We start from the raw sequence: 21818 nt of genomic DNA, 5'->3' as shown, positions 1-21818 counted from the left end.
AGCTCCTGAAAGTATTTGGGAAGGCCACATTCTCTGTGTTTAGAAATGCAGCTTGAGGTGGGAATTAGAGCCACCTGCCCACTAAGTCTGGAAGCATAGAATGAAAGACCATACAGGATCCTTAGGGGTCACCCAACCTCATGCCTTGATAAAGAAGAGTTCCTGAGAGTGAAGGATCCCACACTGAGTTGGAGAAATCTTATTCTGTTACTTAAGGATCATTTTAATAAATGTGAATAAAATCCTTACACTTATTGCCAATTAAAAAAGTTATTCCTGTTAGCAATGGATCCCAAAGAAGCAACAACAAAATTTTACCTATTCTTATTCTTTCTTTTTCTTCTGGTCCATTTTAAGCTATTTAGTAAGATACATCACTGCCACAGTCCTTATGGGGATATAGGTATTTGGGGAAGGCAGCTCTCTACAGAGCTGACTCAAAGTATCTTGATTTCAATTGAGCCTATTGGAAGAGCCGTGTCATAGAGCTGCCCTAGGAAGCCTATTCCACCCTAGTTTACCGCAGAGCCTGGGCTGGTGGATGAACCACCCCTTACTTGTATCAGCATTAACAACCAGTGCAGAAATAATAATGATTAGGGCTATTATCTGTTGGGTATCTCCTATTGGCAAGTGCTTTACATGCATTTTTCATTTAATCCTCACAACCCTAAGAAGCTCTCTTAACTCATCTTCACTTAACCAACTTACTGGACCAACCAGTACTTTCCATTCCCTTCCAACTATTCACAGATGCCCGTGGCTCATGGACTCTTTACAAACTAGAATTTACTTGTGCACTTCTGCTCCCATCAGCTGACTTATTGGTGTACCAAGAGAAGCTTGAATTTGTCACCAAATCTATTTATGCCAGTTGTACTTACTATTGTAAATGTATCACTTTAAAAAGTATAACAGAAATAACATATGAATTATAAATAAAGTTAACTGCTTAAAAACTTTGTTACAAGCTTTAGAAATATCCATTGTTTTACTTTAAAAAAAATCTACTGTGGAATTCAGTGTTAGTGAGAAAACTATAAGCTAAATTATAAAAAGAGAAAAACCAGAATCTAGAAAGATTCTGTGCTCTGTTTTTGCAAATGTCTTCAAATTCCGGTTCCATTTTAAGGAAATCACAGACCATAATGCATCAAGGGTGTGATTTATACAGGAAAAACCAATAGCAGCCTCAGTCAGGAACCCTATCCTCAAAGAAAGGACCATCTCACGATACAAAAGATGGCACATGAATGTATTTACACTTTAAGTTAAAATAATATGTTTAAGGTCTTAAGCCTTTTTAATGATTTCCTGCTTTAAACAGCTATTGCAATTAACACATCAACCATCCACCCTATCAAGCCAATTAAGAGATCTCCTACCGAAGTGTATTCCCATTTTATGGATGAGGAAAGGAGGTTTAGAGGTCAAGTAACTTGTCCACGGTCACATACCCAGTTATTGGTGGGGCTGGAATTTAAAACCAAGACGTCTGACTTCAAAGCCACGTTCTTGATTTTGATCAAGACTGCCTCATCATTTATACCCCAAACTTGAATATCTAAAATGTCACTTATAGCCTTATAATTCCCTTTGCATTGCAATGTCTTACCGTGCAAAGGAGAAGGCTAAAGTATAAAATAATCTGTTATAAATTTTTAGCTCTGTATGGGTTTTGCTGGGCTTTTCCAAAAGGATGCATCTCGGCAAGGTTGGCTGTGAAACAAATCTCTAAAGCAAACCCTGTGCTCTCATTGGCTCTACTCGCTAACTGTAGCCATGGAATTTGTCTGTGGGAATAGTCCAGACTTTTGGCAAAGAATGACTATCCCAGGGTATGTTGGGAGTTTTAGCCTTTCTCCAATCCACAAAAATCCTTTATAGCACTTTCCAGATTTTGGAAGTCCCCTGCCTACCTCACTTCCCCATCTGCATATCCCTTCTCTTACTTGACTTACACCTGAGATTTTCTAAGACCGTATTTTACCTAACAGAATGTCGAGGACTGGGGTGGGGGTAGGTGATGGCAGGAATGAAACCTACAGTGTTCAAGAGTTAGAAAATATACCTCAGATTAATAGTAATTGCTTCTACTAAAATTTATCCTCACCTGTCACCATGAAATTCAAGGGTTTAATTTGCTTAATGTTAACTACATCAAAGATAAGCTACACTCATGATACATCTTTCCTCAGTGTAACCTGAGTTTGTCCCCAGAAATTTTAAAAGTGAGAAAAGAAAAAAAATAAGTAAATGCAAGATTAAAAGATTTTTTTGTCCCATTGTTCGTGGAGTAGCCACTGTTAGACTATAACTCTAAATCTTGTGAAATAATAGAAACTCTAAGACTACAGGGCTCAGAAAAAGTCTTAAAGAATCCAGCCTGTTCATCTTCTTTCTCCCCTCTTCCAGGCTAGTCCAATTTAAGCCATTTATTCCAGCCAGAATCTATCCTATTTTTGAAGTACAGTGGGGAATTAGAAACACTACTGCCTTCCTCTGGAGCTCATCTAGTGTTTAATAACCCTCACTGTCATTAGAGTCGAAAAAACTCCTCCCGGATAGGGGCCGGATGGTACAGCCTCATGACCCAAGGCATGTGTACCATGGAGGTCTTTGACTTTTCCCAAGCAGTGGGATCTCCGATGCATAATAAACTAGCAGGCTTCTTGCTTACTACAGTGTTTTTTCTGATTGTTCTTCCCCAATCCCCAGAAAACAAACACTAGACACAGCGAGGAAAAGCACTGTCCTGTAAAACTTTTGGACTCTTGGAAACAGGAGAAGGATCAGGCAGTGGCAATATTGGGTCCTCCGAGATATCACTGAGCCATCTTCACAATGTCATATCAGGAAGGCCAGGGCCATATTTAAAAAAAGGTTCCCCCAAAGGGGAAGGAAGCTGAAGCTAAAAATATATCATGCCAGCTGTTATAAATGCTTCTCAAAGGAAGCAAAGCAACTAGAGTTACCTCTTTGAAGAGCAAATGAGGGGTTAAGGATCTAAGGGAATTTTTCAGTTACATGCCAGGTTGGCTATGTTTTGGGGAGGAAGAAATTTTCCACCAAGAAAGAAAGTCTGTTGGTAAAAGACAAAATAATTCCATGAACATTTTAAAGGAACTCCAAAGGACACCAGTGGCTCCCAAGGCTTAGGATGGGGATGACCTGCAGCCTGCAAGACACAAGCAAGGTCTCCAAGCCTTGCCCCTCTTTTCAGTTTCCAGGAGACCACTTGCCAAGACCTCTTCTTATCAGGCTTGCCCAAAGTTGAGTGTTCTCTCTCCTCCCCTTGAGTATTGGTGTTCTAATGGGTTTTTACAGGATGGCTGGAATGAGCTCGAAGTAGCTGGCAGCCTTGTAAGAAAATGGGAAGGGCAGAGAGAAAAGGACTTCTTGCGCCAAATGGGCATCTTTGAAAGAGCTGGCCTTGGCTGCCTAAGGGGCTGATGGAATTGGTTTTTTTTTTTTTTTTCAGTTGCAGATTCAGGGTTCTCAAAGGAGCCCCATTTCCTGAGATCCACAACATCCCTCCTTTTCACCTTGCCCTGCTGAAGTAGTTTTGTTTCAGGTGTTGGCTCTCTGGGGCCCAGCAGCCATCCTTTCCATGAAGGGATGGACCCTCCACCCCGCAGGAAGGCTGAGAAACAAGGATCAAAGTCCAAGAAATATCAAGGCACAGGATGCCCCAGTAGTTTTTACATTTTAACTTTCAATTTGAAATAATTACAGATCTACAAGAAATTGCAAAAATACTACATAGAGAGGTCTCATGTACCCATCCCCCCAGCATCGCCCAAGATGACATCTTACACAACTGTAGTGTATTACCAAAACTAGGAAACTGACATTAAACACAACACCCTTAACAAGACTATAGACCTTACTCAGATCTCAGCAGTTTTTGTACACACTATTTTTTTGGGTATATATTTGTGCATCTTATCACCTATATAACTTCATATAACTACCTCCATAATCAAGATCACAGTATTTTACTAAAAGCCTGTTAGTATTGAGACCAAGTTGGTAACGTAAGTCAGGATGACTGTAAGGATTATGACAGAATGCTAAATGATCAATATTATCGCCAAATATTTAGTGAATTCCCAAGGACACTTTCTTATTTATTTTGGAAATTCATTAATTTCATGAACATTTGCCTAGTGAGCCCAGGAATTTATTAAGTCCCTACTGTTCAGCAAACGTTTCTGGCAGGGCAGGCAGACAGGCTTCAGCTCACATGCCATCTCTTATTGAATTATAGTGGCTGCCTTGAGGGGCATATTGAGGAGGACGCAGAGGCCACATCTGGGTTTAGCAGGAGACAGCCATTATCTAAGAGATGCTCTACCACAGGAGAGTGGCAGCTGAACACGTGCCAGGAGTTTGCCATCTCCAACATTTCTGTGACTTTTTGAGGGTGTTCGAGGTGCTGGGAAAGAGGGATAAAGAAGACAAAACCCCTGTCCCTAAAGAGTTCATAATCAGGAAGGGGAGGCAAATATGTCAACCAAGAACTGGGACACAGAATGCTCAGTATATGAGTCAGTGCAAAGCAAGCATACTTGGGGTATAAGACTTGGATGGTCTGTGACATTGGTCAAGTTGCTTGGCCTCTCTGTGCCTCGGTTTCTTTATCTGTCAAATGGGAATAACAGTAATAGCCACATCGGGGGATTATAAGAATTAAATGAACTAATATTTATGTAAAGCGTTTTGAAGAGTACCCAGCATGTAGTAAGCACGATGCAGCGATTACTGTTAATTTACTTTTCATGATCTATGGTACCCTCAAATTTTTAATGTATTGCTTTTATCATCATAAAAATCAATTTAGATTAATAAAAGAAATACTAAGGTTCCAAGCTACACCATGAGACTGTAGAAGAAGTGGGCAGTTCAAATGGAGCACTTTGGAATAATTTTTGTAACGCAAAGCTTCTGAGTTCTTGCCTCAGTCTAGGCTAGCAAAGGTTGGCATGTTTTCAAATCCAAATGTAAAGAATGCTAAGAAAAATCATGTATTGGCAATGATTTGAATAGAAACAAGTTCCTTTCATTTGTAACTGCAGCACATGGTTTTCTCCCAGGTCAAATTCTGCCAGTGAAGAGTAGAACATGGTTAGAAAGTCAGTCTGGGGCAATGGAGGTGGCACTGACCTCCCCACAGCGAAATTCTGTGGGCTCTTAAGAAAACCTGGATGGTTCTTTTCCTGGACAGTTTACTTTTTCTATGGAAGACTTGAGACAGAAAGCAAACCTAAAGATGCTAAGCCAGGTTCTAGGCATGTTGTACTTGGAATTGCTTGTGATGGTCAATACAAAGGCCATGATTTGTGACAGCCAATACCTTGGTCCTTTCTGGTCCCACAGGCTCATGATGAAGAATCTGCACATTCTTGCTCTGAGTCATCAGACCCATGAGTAGCCTTAAAAGGGGAGCTAGGTACTGAAAATAGGTTCTCCCCTCTCGTCTGAAACACCTTGATGCTCTCCAAAATGGTGCTTCATAGACTCTCGATTGTCTGAACCCATTCTTCTCTTATCTCATGGAAGAAAAGCCCCAGCTCAAAGATCCTGTGAGATCTCATTTGATTTAACTTCTGTAATCAATAAAAGGTACTCTCTCCTCTGTCTAAATGGATGAAAATTGGTTGATCCTTGTTAGATTAGGACATAGTTTTTGCCCTCTACTCTTAGCCTCATCTTAATCCCTTCCTTCAAAAAATCTGTGTGGTTCCATCATCTATTTTTTAATGTATCATTTTCTCCATCTCAATGTGCCAGCACCTTCTCAAAGTCAATATAAATCCAAAATCAAGCTTATAGCTAGTTTCTCTCCCTATCTTGTTTCTTATCTCTTTGGAATCACTAACTCAACTTTCCTCATCCCTTAAATACCTATCATGTGTGAAGCATTTCCAATTGATCTCTAAGATCTCTCTTTGAGAAATCCAATGGTCACTTCCTGGTCCTCATCTTATTGGACCTATCAGTAGCATTTGACTCAGTTGATCACTTTTTCCTTCTTGAAACCTTTTCTTCATTTGCCTTGACACACACACACACACACACACACACATATACACTTGCGTTTTCTCCAACTTCAATGGTTTCTCCTTGGTTTGTTGCTTCCTCTGCTTTTTCCCAGCCTTCATGTTGATGTGCTCAGGCTCAGCCCTTGGTTCTCTTCTCTATCTGCATCTCTACTATGGTAATCTCATCTCATAGTTTCATAGCTTTAAATATCACCCATGTGCTGAACTCCCAGATGTCTATCTTAGGTCAGTCTTCTCTCCCAAACTGCATGCTCATATGTCCAATTGCTTACTAGACATCTCTGATTGTCTAACAGATGTATAAACTCACCATATATGAAACTGAACACCCAATCTTACCCCCAAACCTCCTCAATAAATAGAGACTTCCTCATTTCAACTGATGGCAGTGCCATCCTTCCAAGTTGTGTAAGCAAAAACCCTGAAGTCATTCTTGAATTTTTCCCCTCACAACTCATTTATTCTGTCAGGAAATCCTTTTGGCTGTACTTTCAAAAACACATCTAGACTTGACCACTTCTCCCCCCTTCTACTGCAGCCATTCTGGTGCAAGTCATCAATGTCTTGCCTGGATTACTGCAATAGTCTCTTAACCAGCCTTCATGTTTCTGTCCTTGTCCTGGTACAATCTATTCTTAACACAGCAGCCAAAACAATCCCTTAAAACATGAGTCAGATCACATCACTCGTTTGCCAAAAATCCTCCAATGGGATTGCTGAGAGCAAAAGTCAAAGTTCTTGCAATGGCCCACAATACCCTGTAAGATGTCTCCCTCCCTGTTACCTCTGCAACCTCTCCCACTGCTGTCTACCTCACTCACTCTTTTTCAGCCAGCAACCTCCTTTGCTTCTTCTCAAACAGCTGGTACTCTTCTACCTTGGAATCTGAAGACTTAAGGCCAAACCATTTTCTATTGCAGTGAAATGGTCACAGGAGACTCAAGTCCCCCTAGACCATGCTGCATGGTCTGGGCTCAGGAAAGATACAATGCAAATGAGGGCACAGAGTCTGGGGGTTAGTGCTAGCACTTTGCTTCTCACTGTCTTGCCCAGTCTCTCTCATTCATTTAGCAGACACTTACTGAGTGCTTACTGTTGCCAGCCCTGGCCAGGGCTGGGCATTTATGTACATAATCTCATTTACCCTCACCACAACCCTCGCTGGCAGATATCATGAATATTCCCATTTTACAAGTGGGGACCTTGCTCAGAGACGTGAAGTAACTCAGCCAAGTTGCAGTTAGCTAATTTCAGGTCTGAGATTTGGATGCAGGAAGCAGTGACACCAAAGTCCTTGTCCTGCCCACTTTGTCAAGCTGCCTCCCAGGTGCTGAGAAGATATTTGATAAAAGCACAAGCGAATGAATGACCCAAAGGATTGCAGTTTTGATAAGCACAATTTAACCACTATCGACAATGCAGAGGGGTAAAGCAATGACACTAATGTTTTGTTAAAGAGATGTTCTTGAAATGCAAGTGCTGATATGACCTAAGTGTTTGAATGAAACTTTCTGGAGGAGAGATCTGAGCTGTTATCTTCTTTAGTGATGCTCTGAAAAGGGGCTCTAACCCCTTTCTTCTCAAGATACGTAATATAGTTACTTTGTTAAACCTCCAAGTCCTTTTCAGCTCAAGTACTACACTGGGCTCAAAGGCCTAGGAGGCCATGACAATCATCTAAGCATTTCCTCCCCTCTGCTGGGCGAGGTAGCCACAGTGAAATATGAAAGTGTCTGTTGACTACAATCTGATAAACATCTCAAATTGTACTAATCTTATCAAGACCCCGGAATGTGTAAATCAGCAGAGATGGAAATGTGATGACCCAAGACTAATTTCAAGACAAATGACATAAAACTCAACCCCTTAAAATACAAAAGACCAAGTTTTGAGAGGGTAGGCAGCTCAGAGCCCGCGTCTCTCCCAGCTATCAAAGAGTTTTGTAACAATTACTGGATTCTGTCACTGACCCAGGAAACTCCGGCCAAGAAGCTCTGTCATCCCAGCCTGCCTGTGTCTGCTTGAATAGTTCAAGCCATCACTCTCTGTCACACAGAGGTTAGTGAAACTGTTCCCTGGATTACTAGTCTGTGAAAAAAACTGTCACCAGAATCTCTTACACAATAAACTAATGATGCAATAATCACCTAATTCCCCAAATTTGAAAATTATCAACATCTAAATATGAAAATGGACGAAAGAATTTTAAACTCTCATGTTGTGGCATTATCAATGCGGTATCTTAAGTACTTCTTTGATTATTCCACTAAAGTACTGTTTCAATCAATGTAGTAAAAATTCAACACTCTTATGTATTTGAGAAAGCCATTTAAAAAGGCCCATTAGCCAAAAGATCCGAGTGGAGGTAGAGGCCAAGAAACTGTCACTGACAATCCTTAATCCTCTCAGATCTTTTAATTGGGGGTTCCTGCATGTTGACAGGCACATAAGGTCTAACCGCAAAAGCTTTTCCCCAAGAAAGTTATCTATGCACTGACGCTGTCTTCAGGGACACATGCAAACTAGCATCAGGGAACTCTGTTTAATGGCAGGCCACTCTCCCACGTTGCCACTTTGCAAAAGCACCAGTGGCATGTTTGTCACTTTGCTCAGCCTAAGTGGGGAGCCATAGAGAGGAGGACTCCTGGCCCTGGTCCCAGCTGTGGGCAGAGTACTTTGCTTTAGTGGTCAAAAGAGGAGGAGGCTGTCCTCTGCTCTCCCCTCCCGCAAAGCCATCCCCGCCCCACCTCTCCTAAGGGGTTAGACTGAGCAAGAGAAGGCCACAGCATCCACACCAGGCCACAGCACAGAGCAGCATTCTCAGTTAGCAAACCTGTTCCCCCTGGTCAGGAGGAAAAGTGACCCTGACAACTGGGGATTAAAACCAGGAGATGCAAGGGAGGGAACATTCCAGGGTGAAATTAAAAAAAAAAAAAAAAAAGAAGAAAGAAAGAAAAAAAGAAAGGAAAAGAAACAAAAGAAGTGAAAAGAAAGGAAAACGCACAAAGCCCATGAGGCTGTCTGGTTAACCATGGGTTAGAATCAGGTTTAGAGAATCACAGGGGAACTCAGTGTCTCAGCAAATCCAAAAACCCCAGGTGAAAGATAGCGGGTGAAAGGCATTTCTGTTTGTGGAAACAGGAAGTTTCCTTCTTTCACCACTTAATCTGTCTCATTTAATTTTTTCTTTTTTCTTTTTTTGGTCTGTTTGTAACCCGAATTTGGACCATCAATCATTTTTAGCTGCCCAGCATTTTTCTCTTTCCAGAGTTGAAAGAACGACAAAGATGGGGTCCAAAGAGCCCTTTCCCACAGCCAATTCCAATCGGCCCTTCTCTCCCAGGGTTACAGGGTGCTCAGAGCAGACATTCCCAGTGGGACATGCCTCACACAGCAAGTCGCCAAACCAGACCACGCTAAAGGGCTTCTCGGGGACTTACTTGTACTGGTGCTGGTTCCAATCGTATTGATTGTGGTGGGGACGGATGAAGAGGAGTAGAGGGGCACGTGGCCATTCTCACACCCCAGGCTTTTGTCCTGCCAGCTGGAGGCATTGATGCAAATCCCAGAATCCCGAGAGTTCTGCCACCCATTAAGCTTGTCGTCGGAGTTCTGTCTTTGGTGATAGTAGTGCGTCTGCCCGTAATCCACAGAGTCCGAGCGGCCTCGGTTCTGGCCGCCAAAGCTGGTCGACGTGCGGTCCTCCAAGTGGTTCAGCCACATGGCCAGAGCACTGCGGTCTTCCAACGAAGTGGCCGGATGGATCAAAGCATAGGACAGCAGCTGCCTGCTCTCCTCGATGTGCTGGTTGTGTTCAATGGAGTGCGCCAGGATTTTGGGCAGCAGTTTCATATACTCTACTTTTGCGTCGAGGTTTCCTGGCTTCAGCAAAGGCAGGTGAGTTAACAGGAGGGAAATCACTTTATCCTTGGACTCCTGTTGCCATTGGTTAATGATTCCTGAAAAGGAAAATATGCAGGGCAAATAAGCAATTACACCCACAGTGGCACCAAGCACCACGCTGTAAAGAGAATTCCTGGGGATTAGAGTCTCAACCTACGTACCCTGCATAAATTTTCTCAAAAACAGTCTCTGCATTGAGTTGGATAACTGACCTCAGGTTGTCAGGGGGCAGTGACTTCAATGAAACGTGAAACAAACGCTCTGAGATGTTTGGGTGCTCAATCTAATTCTCATGCAGGTCTCCAAAGAGGCTATGACCACTTCGGTACAAACAAATACAATTTACAGCCATTTTATTTCTTAGGAAAGTCTAGGCATACCCTCAGATAGGTGAAGAAGGAATAAGAAAATCTCCATGGAAAAGTGAGTATAATCAAGGGTCCATATAGTGGAGTCCGCGAAGGTATGGCTGCTTTCCCTTCCCCAGACATTTGTGGAAAGTGGCTGAGGCCCAGGCAAAGGCATTTGTTTGAAGTTGGTAAAACTTCCTAGATGGAGAAATCTGTCAGGGATAAAAGGACACCCCTCAGCTCGGTGAAGTACGCCTGCACCTTCCTCATGAGAAACTAACTCAGAAAATGACTGTGATCTCAAAGCTAGAATGAACAATAGACCCAAGACTTCGCTACAGTGGCACCTCTGATCACACATGCTAAGCAAGCTATTTTTCTTTAAATATAGAAGATCTGTTTGGTTATTTTTATTATGATAAAATATACATAATATTTGCCATTTTAACCATGTTTAAGTGTACAGTTCTGTGGCATTAAGTACATTCATATTGTTGTGCAGCCATCACCACTATCCATCTCCATATCTTTATCTTCCCAAACTGAAACTCTGTACCCATGAAACACAGACTCCTCATTCCCTCTCCCATCCCCTGATGACCATCATTCTACTTTCTGTCCCTATATATTTGACTACTCTAGTTACTGTATTTAAGTGGAATTATATAGTATTTGCCCTTTTGTGAGAAGCTTATTGCACTTAGCATAATGTCTTCAAGGTTCATCCATGAAAAGATTTGTTTTTCACACTCTCCCAAGGAACCCTTCCTATTCCCTACTATTCAAAACACAAATCTTTTGCTGTTAGGTAAACATGGATTAATTGCCTTAACTGGCCTTTGAAAAGTAGCTTGTTTTGGAGACTGATAGTTATCCATGGGGCCTGGGATGATAGGAAAGAAAGCTCCCTTCAGAAAAGTCATTCCGAACACCTGAACACATCAACTCTGGCCCAGTGATGACTGTAGAAGGGCTAGGGCTTTCACAAAGTATCTGCAGGGTTGAAAAGGCATTTCTGGAATTTAGCAGAAAGGCTTCACAATTCTAGTGAGGCACAAACATACCAGAACAAGCTCAAGAGTCAGTGTTGACCATAAGCTACAAATGCACCAGCTGTGTAGGATAAGGCCTCTCAAGACGAAGGGGTGTATTCAATGAAAAGTATCAGGCGAGAAAGACATGGTAGGTAATGAAAGAATGGGCTTCAGAGTCAGGCACACATGGGCATGAATCCCGGCTCTGTCACCTAACTGGCAAAGGAACTTCGCTAAGTTACTCAACCTCTGTGAGCCTCAACTCCCTCATCAGTGAAGAGTGCTACCAAGAGCACCTGTCCCTCCTTGTGTTATAGGATTCAATGAGGTAATGTATCAAAAGGACCAGTCAAGTACTTGATAGTGGAAATAATTCCTTCTATTTGTCTCTGCATTAGTCAGGCCCATGTTAGAGCCATGCTGGGTGGTTTCAGATACCAAGTTTTAAAAATAATAAAGGCCAGATACTCCAATAAATTTCTATTAAAAAAAACAGAGACCAGAGATGACCCAGGGAAGGTCATTAAAAATTATCAGAGTTGATACAAAGCTACAGTAATCAAGACAGCATGGTACTGGCACAAAAACAGACACATGGATCAGTGGAACAGAACAGAGACCCCAGAAATAAACCCACACACCTACGGTCAATTAATCTTCAAGGAAGGAGGTAAGACTATACAATGGAGAAAAGACAGTCTCTTCAGCAAGTGGTGCTGGGAAGTTGGATAGCCAGCCAGATGTAAATAAATCAATGAAGTTAGAACACACCAGCACACCATACACAAAAATAAACTTAAAATGGCTTAAAGACTTAAATATAAAACATGATACCATAAAACTCCTAGAAGAGAACACAGGCAAAACATTCTCTGACATAAATCATACCAATGTTTTCTTAGGTCAGTCTCCCAAGGTAATAGAAATAAAAGCAAAAATAAACAAATGGAACCTAATCAAACTTGCAAGCTTTTGTACAGCAAAGGAAACCATAAACAAAACGAAAAGACAACCTACAGGCTGGGAGAAATATTTGCAAGTGATGTGACCGACAAGGGCTTAATTTCCAAAATATACAAGCAGCACATATAACTCAATTATGAAAAAAAACAAACCACCCAATCGAAAAATGGGCAGAAGACCTAAATAGACATTTCTCCAAAGAAGACATACAGATGGCCAACAGGCACATGAAAAGATGTTCAACCTCGCTAATTATTAGAGAAATGTGAATCAAAACTACAATGAGGGGGCTTCCCTGGTGGTGCAGTGGTTAAGAATCTGCCTGCCAATGCAAGGCACACAGGTTCAAGCCCTGGTCTGGGAAGATCCCACATGCCATGGAGCAACTAAGCCCGTGCACTGCAACTACTGAGCCTGCGCTCGAGAGCCCGCAAGCCACAGCTACTGAACCTGCATGCCACAACTACTGAAGCCCGTGCACCTAGAGCCCGTGCTCCTCAACAAGAGAAGCCACTGTAATGAGAAGCCTGCATACCTCAACGAAGAGTAGCCCCCGCTAGCCACAACTAGAGAAAGCCTGTGCACGGCAACAAAGACCCAACAAAGCCAAAAATAAATAAAATTTTTTACAAATTTAAATTGGTACAGCCACTATGGAGAACGGTATGGAGGTTCCTTAAAAAACTACAAATAGAACTACCATATGACCCAGCAATCCCACTACTGGGCATATACCCTGAGAAAACCATAATTCAAAAAGAGACATGTACCAAAATGTTCATAGCAGCCCTATTTACAATAGCCCGGAGATGGAAACAACCTAAGTGTCCATCATCGGATGAATGGGTAAAGAAGATGTGGCACATATATACAGTGGAATATTACTCAGCCATAAAAAGAAATGAAATTGAGCTATTTGTAATGAGGTGGATGGACCTAGAGTCTGTCATACAGAGTGAAGTAAGTCAGAAAGAGAAAGACAAATACTGTATGCTGACACATATATATGGAATTTAAGGAAAAAAAATGTCATGAAGAACATAGGGGTAAGACAAGAATAAAGACACAGACCTACTAGAGAATGGACTTGAGGATATGGGGAGGGGGAAGGGTAAGCTGTGACAAAGTGAAAGAGCGGCATGGACATATATACACTACCAAACATAAGGTAGATAGCTAGTGGGAAGCAGCCGCATAGCACAGGGAGATCAGCTCGGTGCTTTGTGACTGCCTGGAGGGGTGGGATAGGGAGGGTGGGAGGGAGACGCAAAAGGGAGGGGATATGGGAACATATGTATATGTATAACTGATTAAATTTGTAAAAAAAAATTAAAAGGCAAAGTTCTTAGATAAAAAAAAAAACAAAAAAACTACAAAGAGGTACCACCTCACACCAGTTAGAACTGTCATCATAAAAAAGTCTACAAATAACAAATGCTAGAGAGGGTGTAGAGAAAAGGGAACCCTCCTACACTGTTGGTGGGAATGTAAATTGGTGCAGCCACTATGCAAAACCATATGGAGGTTCCTCAGAAAGCTAAAAATAGAGTTGCCATGTGATCCAGCAATCCCACTCCTGGGCATATATCTGGACAAAACTGTAATTCAAACAGATACATGCAACTCTATGCATAGCAGCACTATTCACAACAGCCAAGACATGGAAACAACCTAAATGTCCACTGACAGATGAACGGATAAAGATGTGGTACATATATACAATAGAATACTACTCAGCCACAAAAAAGAATGAAATAATGCCATTTGCAGCAACATGGATGGACCTAGAGATTATGATACTAAGTGAAGTAAGTCAGAAAGAGAAAGACAAATACCATATGATATCACTTATATGTGGAATCTAAAATATGACAAAAATGAACTTATCTACAAAACAGAAACAGACTCACAGATGTAGAGAACAGACTTGTGGTTGCCAAGGGTGGGGGGGGGTTGGACTGGGAGTTTGGGATTAGCAGATGCAAACTATTATATATAGAATGGATAAACAACAAGATCCTACTGTATAGCATAGGGAACTATATTCAATATACTGTGATAAGCCATAATTGAAAAGAATATGCAAAAGTATAATATATGTGTGTGTGTGTGTATGTATAACTGAACACTTTGCTGTACAGTGGAAGTTAATACAACACTGCATTAATAAATCAACTATACTTCAATAAAATAAAATTTAAAAATATTATCAGAGTTGGAAAAGAGGTAGAAAGTCAAAGGTAAAAAATAATGGGCTTATAACTGAATAATATGAAGAGATACTTGACTTTTTCCAAGTAGGGATTTCATAAGGAGATGGACAGTCAACTACTTGAAGCAGAAGTCTTCAAATTGAAGCATGAGAGAATAAGATTGGATGTGAAGTGCCAGAATGACAAAAGACTCAGAGGAGTCACCAAGGAAGTCTCTACAACCTCCATCCTCGGGGCTTGAAGAATAGAGATAGATGGTCCAGAGAAGCACTGTCAGATAGAAATATAATGCGAGCATACGCAATTTAAAATTTTCTAGTATTAAAAGAAAAGTAAAAAGGAGGTAAAATTAATTTTAATGATATATTTTATTTAATCCATTATATCATTGTATTATTATTTCAACTTGTAAGCAGTAAAAATTACTGATGAAACATTTTACACTTTCTTTGTATTAAGTCTTCAAAATACAGGGTGCACTTCAGACTACCCAAGGCAAGCTACAGATTCAGTGTAACCTATATCAAAATACTAATGGCATTTTTCACAGAACTAGAACAAATAATTTAAAAATTTGTATGGAAACAAAGAAAACCCCAAATGGACAAATCAATCTTGAGAAAGAAGAACAGAGCTGGAGGAGTCATGCTCCCTGACTTCAGACTATACTACAAAGATACATTAATCAAAACAGTATAGTACTGGCACAAAAATAGATGCATACATCAATGGATCAGAATGGAGAGTCCAGAAATAAACCCACACACATATGGTCAATTAATATACAACAAAGGAGGCAAGAATATACAATGCAGAAAAGACAGACTCTTCAATAAGTGGTGCTGGGAAAACTGGACAGCTACATGTGAAAGAGTGAAATTAGAACATTCTGTAATGCCATATACAAAAATAAACTCAAAATGGATTAAAGTGGGAGGGAGGGAGATGCATGAGGGAAGGGATGTGGGAACAGATGTATATGTATGACTGATTCACTTTGTTATAAAGCAGAAACTAATTAAAAAAATAAATAAATAAACTTAAAAAAAAAAAAAAATGGATTAAAGACCAAATGTAAGACCAGAGATGATAAAACTCCTAGAAGAAAACACAGGCAGAACACTCTTTGACATAAATCACAGCAGTACTTTTTTGGATCCATCCCCTAAAGCAAAGGAAATAAAAGTGAAAATAAATAAATAGAACCTAATTAAACTTAAAAGATTTTGCAGAGCAAAGAAAACCACTGACAAAATGAAAAGACAGCCTACTGAATGGGAGAAAATATTTGCAAATGATATGACCAATAAGGGGTTAATTTCCAAAATATATAAACAGCTCATACAACTCAACATCAAAAGAACAACCTGATTAAAATATTGGCAACATTTTTCCAAAGAGGAAATGCAGGTGGCCAACGGGCACATGAAAAGATGCTCAACATTGCTAATCATCAGGGAAATGCAAATCAAACCCACAATGAGATATTACCTCACACCTGTCAGATGGCTATCGTCAAAAAGAACACAAATAACAAATGTTGGTGAAGATGTGGAGTAAAGGGAACCCTCTGTTGGTGGGAATGTAAATTGGTGCAGCCACTGTGGAAAAGAGTATGGAGCTTTCTCAAAAACTAAAAATAGAACTACTATATGACCCAGAAATTCCACTGCTGGGTATATATCCGAAAAAACCAAAAATGCTAATTTGAAAAGATACATGCACCCCAATGTTCATAGAAGCATTATTTACAATTGCCAAGGTATGGAAGTAACCTAAGTGTTCATCAACAGAGGAATGGATAAAGAAGATGTGGTACATATATACAATGGAATACTACTCAGCCATAAAAAAGAATGAAATTTTGCAACAACATGGATGGACTTGGAGGGTACTATGCTAAGTGAAATAAGTCAGAGAAAGACAAATACTATATGATATTACTTATATGTGGAATCTAAAAAATACAACAAACGAGTGACTATAATAAAAAAGAAACAGGGCTTCCCTGGTGGTGCAGTGGTTAAGAATCCACCTGCCAATGCAAGGGACACAAGTTCAAGCCCTGGTCTGGGAAGATCCCACACGCTGCGGAGCAACTAAGCCCATGCGCCACAAATACTGAGCCTGCGCTTTAGAGCCCATGAGCCACAACTACTGAAGCCCATGCGCCTAGAGCCCATGCTCCGCAACAAGAGAAGCCACCGCAATGAGAAGCCCGCGCATCGCAATGAAGAGTAGCCCGTGCTCGCTGCAACTAGAGAAAGCCTCCTCGCAGCAATGAAGACCCAACACAGCCAAAAAATAATAATAAATAAATAAATTTTTAAAAAAGAAGCAGACTCAGATATGGGGAACAAACTAGTAGTTACCAGTGGGGAGAGGGAAGGAGAAGTGGCAGTACAGGGGTAAGGAATTAAGAGGTACAAACTATTACGTATAAAATAAGCTACAAGAATATCTTGTACAACACATGGAATGTAGCCAGTATTTTATAATAACTATAAATGCAGTATAACCTTTAAAAATTGTGAATCACTATGCTGTACACCTGTAATGTACACAATATTATACATCAACTATACTTCAATAAATTTTTTTTTTTTAATCCAGGGAGTACTTTACCACTGACAGCACATCTCAACTTGGACTAGCCACAGCTGAAATGCTCAGAGGCCGTGTGTGGCTGGTGACTCCTGAATTGGCTAGCACAGGGCTGGAGACATTCAGATGGGGAAGGCGGGTGGGAGGGCACAGATGACCTCAGCAGGTCCCTGCAAGCTCCCTATATTTAGCAAATTGCCACCTGACACAAGACAACCCTCATGCATTCCACTAGGTATACAGCCTTTCTTTTAAAGTTGCTCTGGGAGATGAAGAAAGCATCAGTTCTAACTTTCTCATCAATACCTTTTCAGCAAACACCCAGCATGTTTTAAATTATGAACATGCTTAGGACAAAGATAAAATCTATTCATTAAGCCCAAGGAACTAAAGAGGCACTGACAAGAAGCAAAGGGGCCTGAAGTAAAGATGGATCTATGTCCAACGCCAACACTGATCACACATAGCCAGTGTATACCCTGAAAAATGTATGTTTAAAAATAAAATTTGGGAACAACCTTTAATACAAATCCTTGAGGCTGAGGAACTCCCTAGCTTTTTGCCAGGTTAGTTCCCCGTTTGGCTATTCTACCCTTCCACGAAAGGTCAGCCTAAAAACAGTTTAGGAACAAAAACAAAATTTATCAATAAATAGGACTCAGAGTACAAACTAAACATGTTATCTCCAGGTAAGCCCTCTCTGGCAGGGATTAACCTGGGATCCAGAGGAGGAACAAGCACAGCAAAGAGGCTGCTGACCCTTGGTCCCTTCCAGGCCTGAAAAGGTTTTTTCTCTATCCTCGGGACAGGGCTTGGATGCTGTAGGGCTGTGGCATGGCCATGAAGACAACTATGACTTTTGTTTAGTACCTCTGGGAACATGGAAATACGATGGCCTTCTGAGGGCTAACTACACCTACTGGATCAAACTGTTTCTGCCACTGCTCCAGCTGCCATGCTGAGAGCTAAGAGTACTGAATGTTTTCTGTGTGCCAGGGACTCTTCTAAGCTCTGTGCATGTAATTCCTCGCTTAATCCTCACACGAAGCTTATGACACAGGTCCTATTACAGCCTTACTTTACGGATGGGGACACAGAGGCACAGAGAGGTCAAGTAACTTGCCCCAGGTCCCCCAGCTAGGGAGGTGGCAGAATGGGGGTATGCAAAGTAGCATAAAGATGCATAATGACTATCATACTAGAAGAGCTTGGCTATAAGCTAAATATATTAATATTTATAATGCATACGTAATTATATACTACGTACATAATTATATACTACATATATAATTATATACTACACATGTAATTATATAATACATTAAAATATAATTATATAATATATAATTACACATACAATTAAAAAAATTTTTTAATTAAAAAGAAAAATTTTGGCCGCACCCCATGGCATATGGGATCTTAGCTCCCCGACCAGGGATCCACCCCGCACCCCCTGCATTGGAAGGTGGAGTCTTAACCACTGGACTGCCGGAGAAGCCCCCAAAATGTTTATATGTACATTATATTTACAAATATAATAATGTAAAAAAATTTTAAGAATACATGGATCAGCAGAAGAGTTGGGTCGGCTATGGAAGTGTAGAAAAGAAGAAGGTAAGAGGACAACGTACCTTCTGTGGTTTTAAACTATGTCCACTATGTCTTGGTCAGTCCTCTCCAAAAGGTGGAGCCAATCAACTCCCTCTGAGAGCAGGCTGGGGTTAATGAGTCACTTCTATCAAATACAGTGTAGCAGAAGTGACAGTGTGTGACTTCATGGATTGGAAGAGGCACTGCAGCGTTTATCTTGCTCTCTCCTGGGTTACGCCCTCTGGGGGAAGCCAGCTGCCATGCTGCGAGGACTCTCAAGCCACCCAGTAGGGACAGAGGTCTGGATGGTAAGGAACTAAGCCCTGCTGCCTGCAGCACCAACTTGGGAGCAGAACTCTTAGCCTCCGTGAAGCCTTCGGGTGACTACACTCCAGAGAACATCTTGAGGGGCCCTGCGTTGTATTCCTGAGCCAGAGAAACTTGTGTGCGATAACATGTTTATTGTTGTATTAAGCTTCTACGTTTGGGGTAAAGATAACTGATACACCTATCTAAGTACCCCTCTAGGAAAAAGGAAGTTTTAGCCCTTTGGCTTCTAGCAATTCAGTCCTTAGTGCGAGGTCATTCCCATTCTGAGCTGGACTCATGAAGCTAACCTGTTGCCACTAAACATTCCCCTCACTTAGCTTCCCTCATCCTGGTTATCCACTCACCAAACAAACTTCGGACTATGATTTAGCTCGCCAGGTACCTTTAGGGAGAGGATGAACTGACCATACAGACAAGGGATTTCTAGATTCTGTGATGATGATTTTTCAGGACAACTGAATAAATGGTTTCTGATTATGATTTGGCTTCCTGTGGAGGTCTTCCTGGACTGAGTATATGGACTTTGAGAACACCTAGTCTCTCTGGCTCCTTTGAGTACATAAGGTCCCTCCTTATGGCAAATTAATCAGCCAGCACTGATTGGCTGAATCAATCTCTCAGGGGGAGTATCCCCAGAGCACTGACGAGAGTGAGAATCTCCACCTTAAAACAGAAGCCAGGCCCTGCGTGCGGGGACTTGGTATAGGAATGGCAGGTCCCACCCAGCTGCCCACTGGCCTTCTTTGTGTCATCCACACCACCTTCCAGGCAGAAGGAGCCTTTACTGAGATGTGTATTCAAGGAATTCTCCTTACTGGGGAAGACCCAGGAATCCTCAAAATGTTCAACTAATCGATCACTTTTGTGATGCAGTTTCTATTATCATTCACCCCAATATCACTCTAGTCGGTAGACAGTCTAGAGAACGAAGTCCAAGAACAATAAGGTTCAGTGATGCCAACTCACCTCTATTACTTTCTCTGAATATTTTCTTTATTATTTCTCTGGATAAGCAGCAGAGATAAAAGTTTTCTGGATGTTTTATGTGGGTAAAAGCTAATGATTTATAATTTATAAACCAGTGACATAGGAGTAGTAAAAAAAATCTTGAAAGAGCTATAATTAAAGACCATGAGGATTAGGAAGCAGTCCCAGTGATTCTTGGAGTGACAAAGAAGGTGTTTAAATACCAAGTCTGGTATTATTACTACACAATGGTATGTCAATGTTTAAGGGCTCCAGTTGTTAGTAAATTACCTTCAAATTGTTATTTTATTATACCCTTGTTTTCAGTTTAATAACATTTACCATAACAGAGTTTCTCACAAGTGTATTTAGGCAATTTGCTCACGCGAGAAATGGCTGGAAATTAAATGCACACGTACAAGAAGCACTGGTTAAATAAATGTGCTAAAAAGGCAGGAATACAGTGGGTCTTAAATGGTCAAAAGCTCCCTGGAAGAATTTGTATTACAAACTCAATCCTAGACACATCATGTAATAAAGGCTTCTAACTGTAGTGCATCTTTGCACAAATCAGGGACCGAAGGACAGTGGGAATACCACATGCCATGCATTTGGTAGGGATGGGAGCTGAGAGGGCACCTAAAAAGTCAGGGGGAATATAGCAAAAACCAACATGGCAAACAATGGGATTCCTGTGTTGGCACCTGCATTTGCCTACCATCTCCCAAGGGATCCTCTTGAGCTAGGGATGGCTAAAGTAACATCCCAGTAATTTGGTGGAGCCCTGCAAGAGATGTGGATTAGACCAGTTGTGATGGGGGACCCCAGATAACATGGAAGTGGTGCTCAATGCTTTGAGCAGATACAAAAGATTGAGGAGATAGAAACCTCCTCCCTATTTTCAAGGAGGGTGATTTCTGGCTGGCGGTCCCCACGGATCCTTGCCTCCTGGTCTTCATGCCCTTGTGTACTCTCCCTCAACACCGAATCTGAACAGTTGTATGTGACCAACAGAGTGTGAAGGAGGTGTTCTGAGATCAGGTCATAAAAGGCATTGCAGCTTGCACCTCACTCTCTTGGTTCACTCTCTCTGGCGGAAGCTATAGCCACCCCAATTATGAAGACACTCAGGCAGCCCCAGGGGAGGCCGCCATATGGGGAGGAACCCAGGCCTCCTGCTAACAGTCAGCACCAACTTGCCAGCCATGTGAGTAAGCCACCTTGGAAGTGGATTCTCCAGCTCTAGTCAATATCTTGATTGCAGCCTTGCCAGAGACTTTAAGCCAGAGCCACCCAGCGAGGCCATCTTAAATTTCTGACCCTCAGAAAACTGTGAGATAAACATTATTATGTGAAGCCATTAAGTTTGGGAGTAATTTGTCATATAGCAATAGTTAACTAGTACAGGGAGCTTCATGTTACTTGGCAAAAAGAATCACTCAAAAATGCTACTGCAGGGCTTCCCTGGTGGCGCAGTGGTTGAGAGTCCGCCTGCCGATGCAGGGGACACGGGTTTGCGCCCTGGTCTGGGAAGATCCCACATGCCATGGAGCGGCTGGGCCCGTGAGCCATGGCCACTGAGCCTGCACGTCCGGAGCCTGTGCTCCACAATGGGAGAGGCCACAACAGTGAGAGGCCCGCGTACCGCAAAAAAAAAAAAAAAAAAAAAAAAAAAAAAAATGCTATTGCCCCTTGAATTCACTAGAAAAGGCAGGGATCTACATAGTGGACTCTATAGCCCATTATAACCACCAGCGATTTCTCTGAAAGTACAATGGTGGTTAGGGGCTGGTCATTCAT

The 21818-nt window shown here is 41.5% G+C and overlaps 1 protein-coding gene across 5 annotated transcripts in view; it reads right to left on the bottom strand.

The window, feature by feature from the left end:
* The window catches only part of SAMD4A (sterile alpha motif domain containing 4A), a 239191-nt gene that overhangs the window by 74583 nt on the left and 142790 nt on the right, over positions 1 to 21818 (bottom strand). For all 5 annotated transcript variants that reach the window (XM_081228850.1, XM_081228853.1, XM_081228852.1 and 2 more), the window contains exon 3: positions 9506 to 10024. In XM_081228850.1, the coding sequence (XP_081084976.1) occupies positions 9506 to 10024 (519 nt within the window). The remainder of the gene's footprint in view (positions 1 to 9505; positions 10025 to 21818) is intronic.

This window comes from Mesoplodon bidens (assembly GCF_964165515.1).
Source record: "Mesoplodon bidens genome assembly, chromosome: 3".
NCBI classification, from domain to species: Eukaryota; Metazoa; Chordata; class Mammalia; order Artiodactyla; family Ziphiidae; genus Mesoplodon; species Mesoplodon bidens.
Note: the sequence above shows the minus strand (reverse complement) of the source record. Positions and strands in the feature narration are given on the sequence as shown.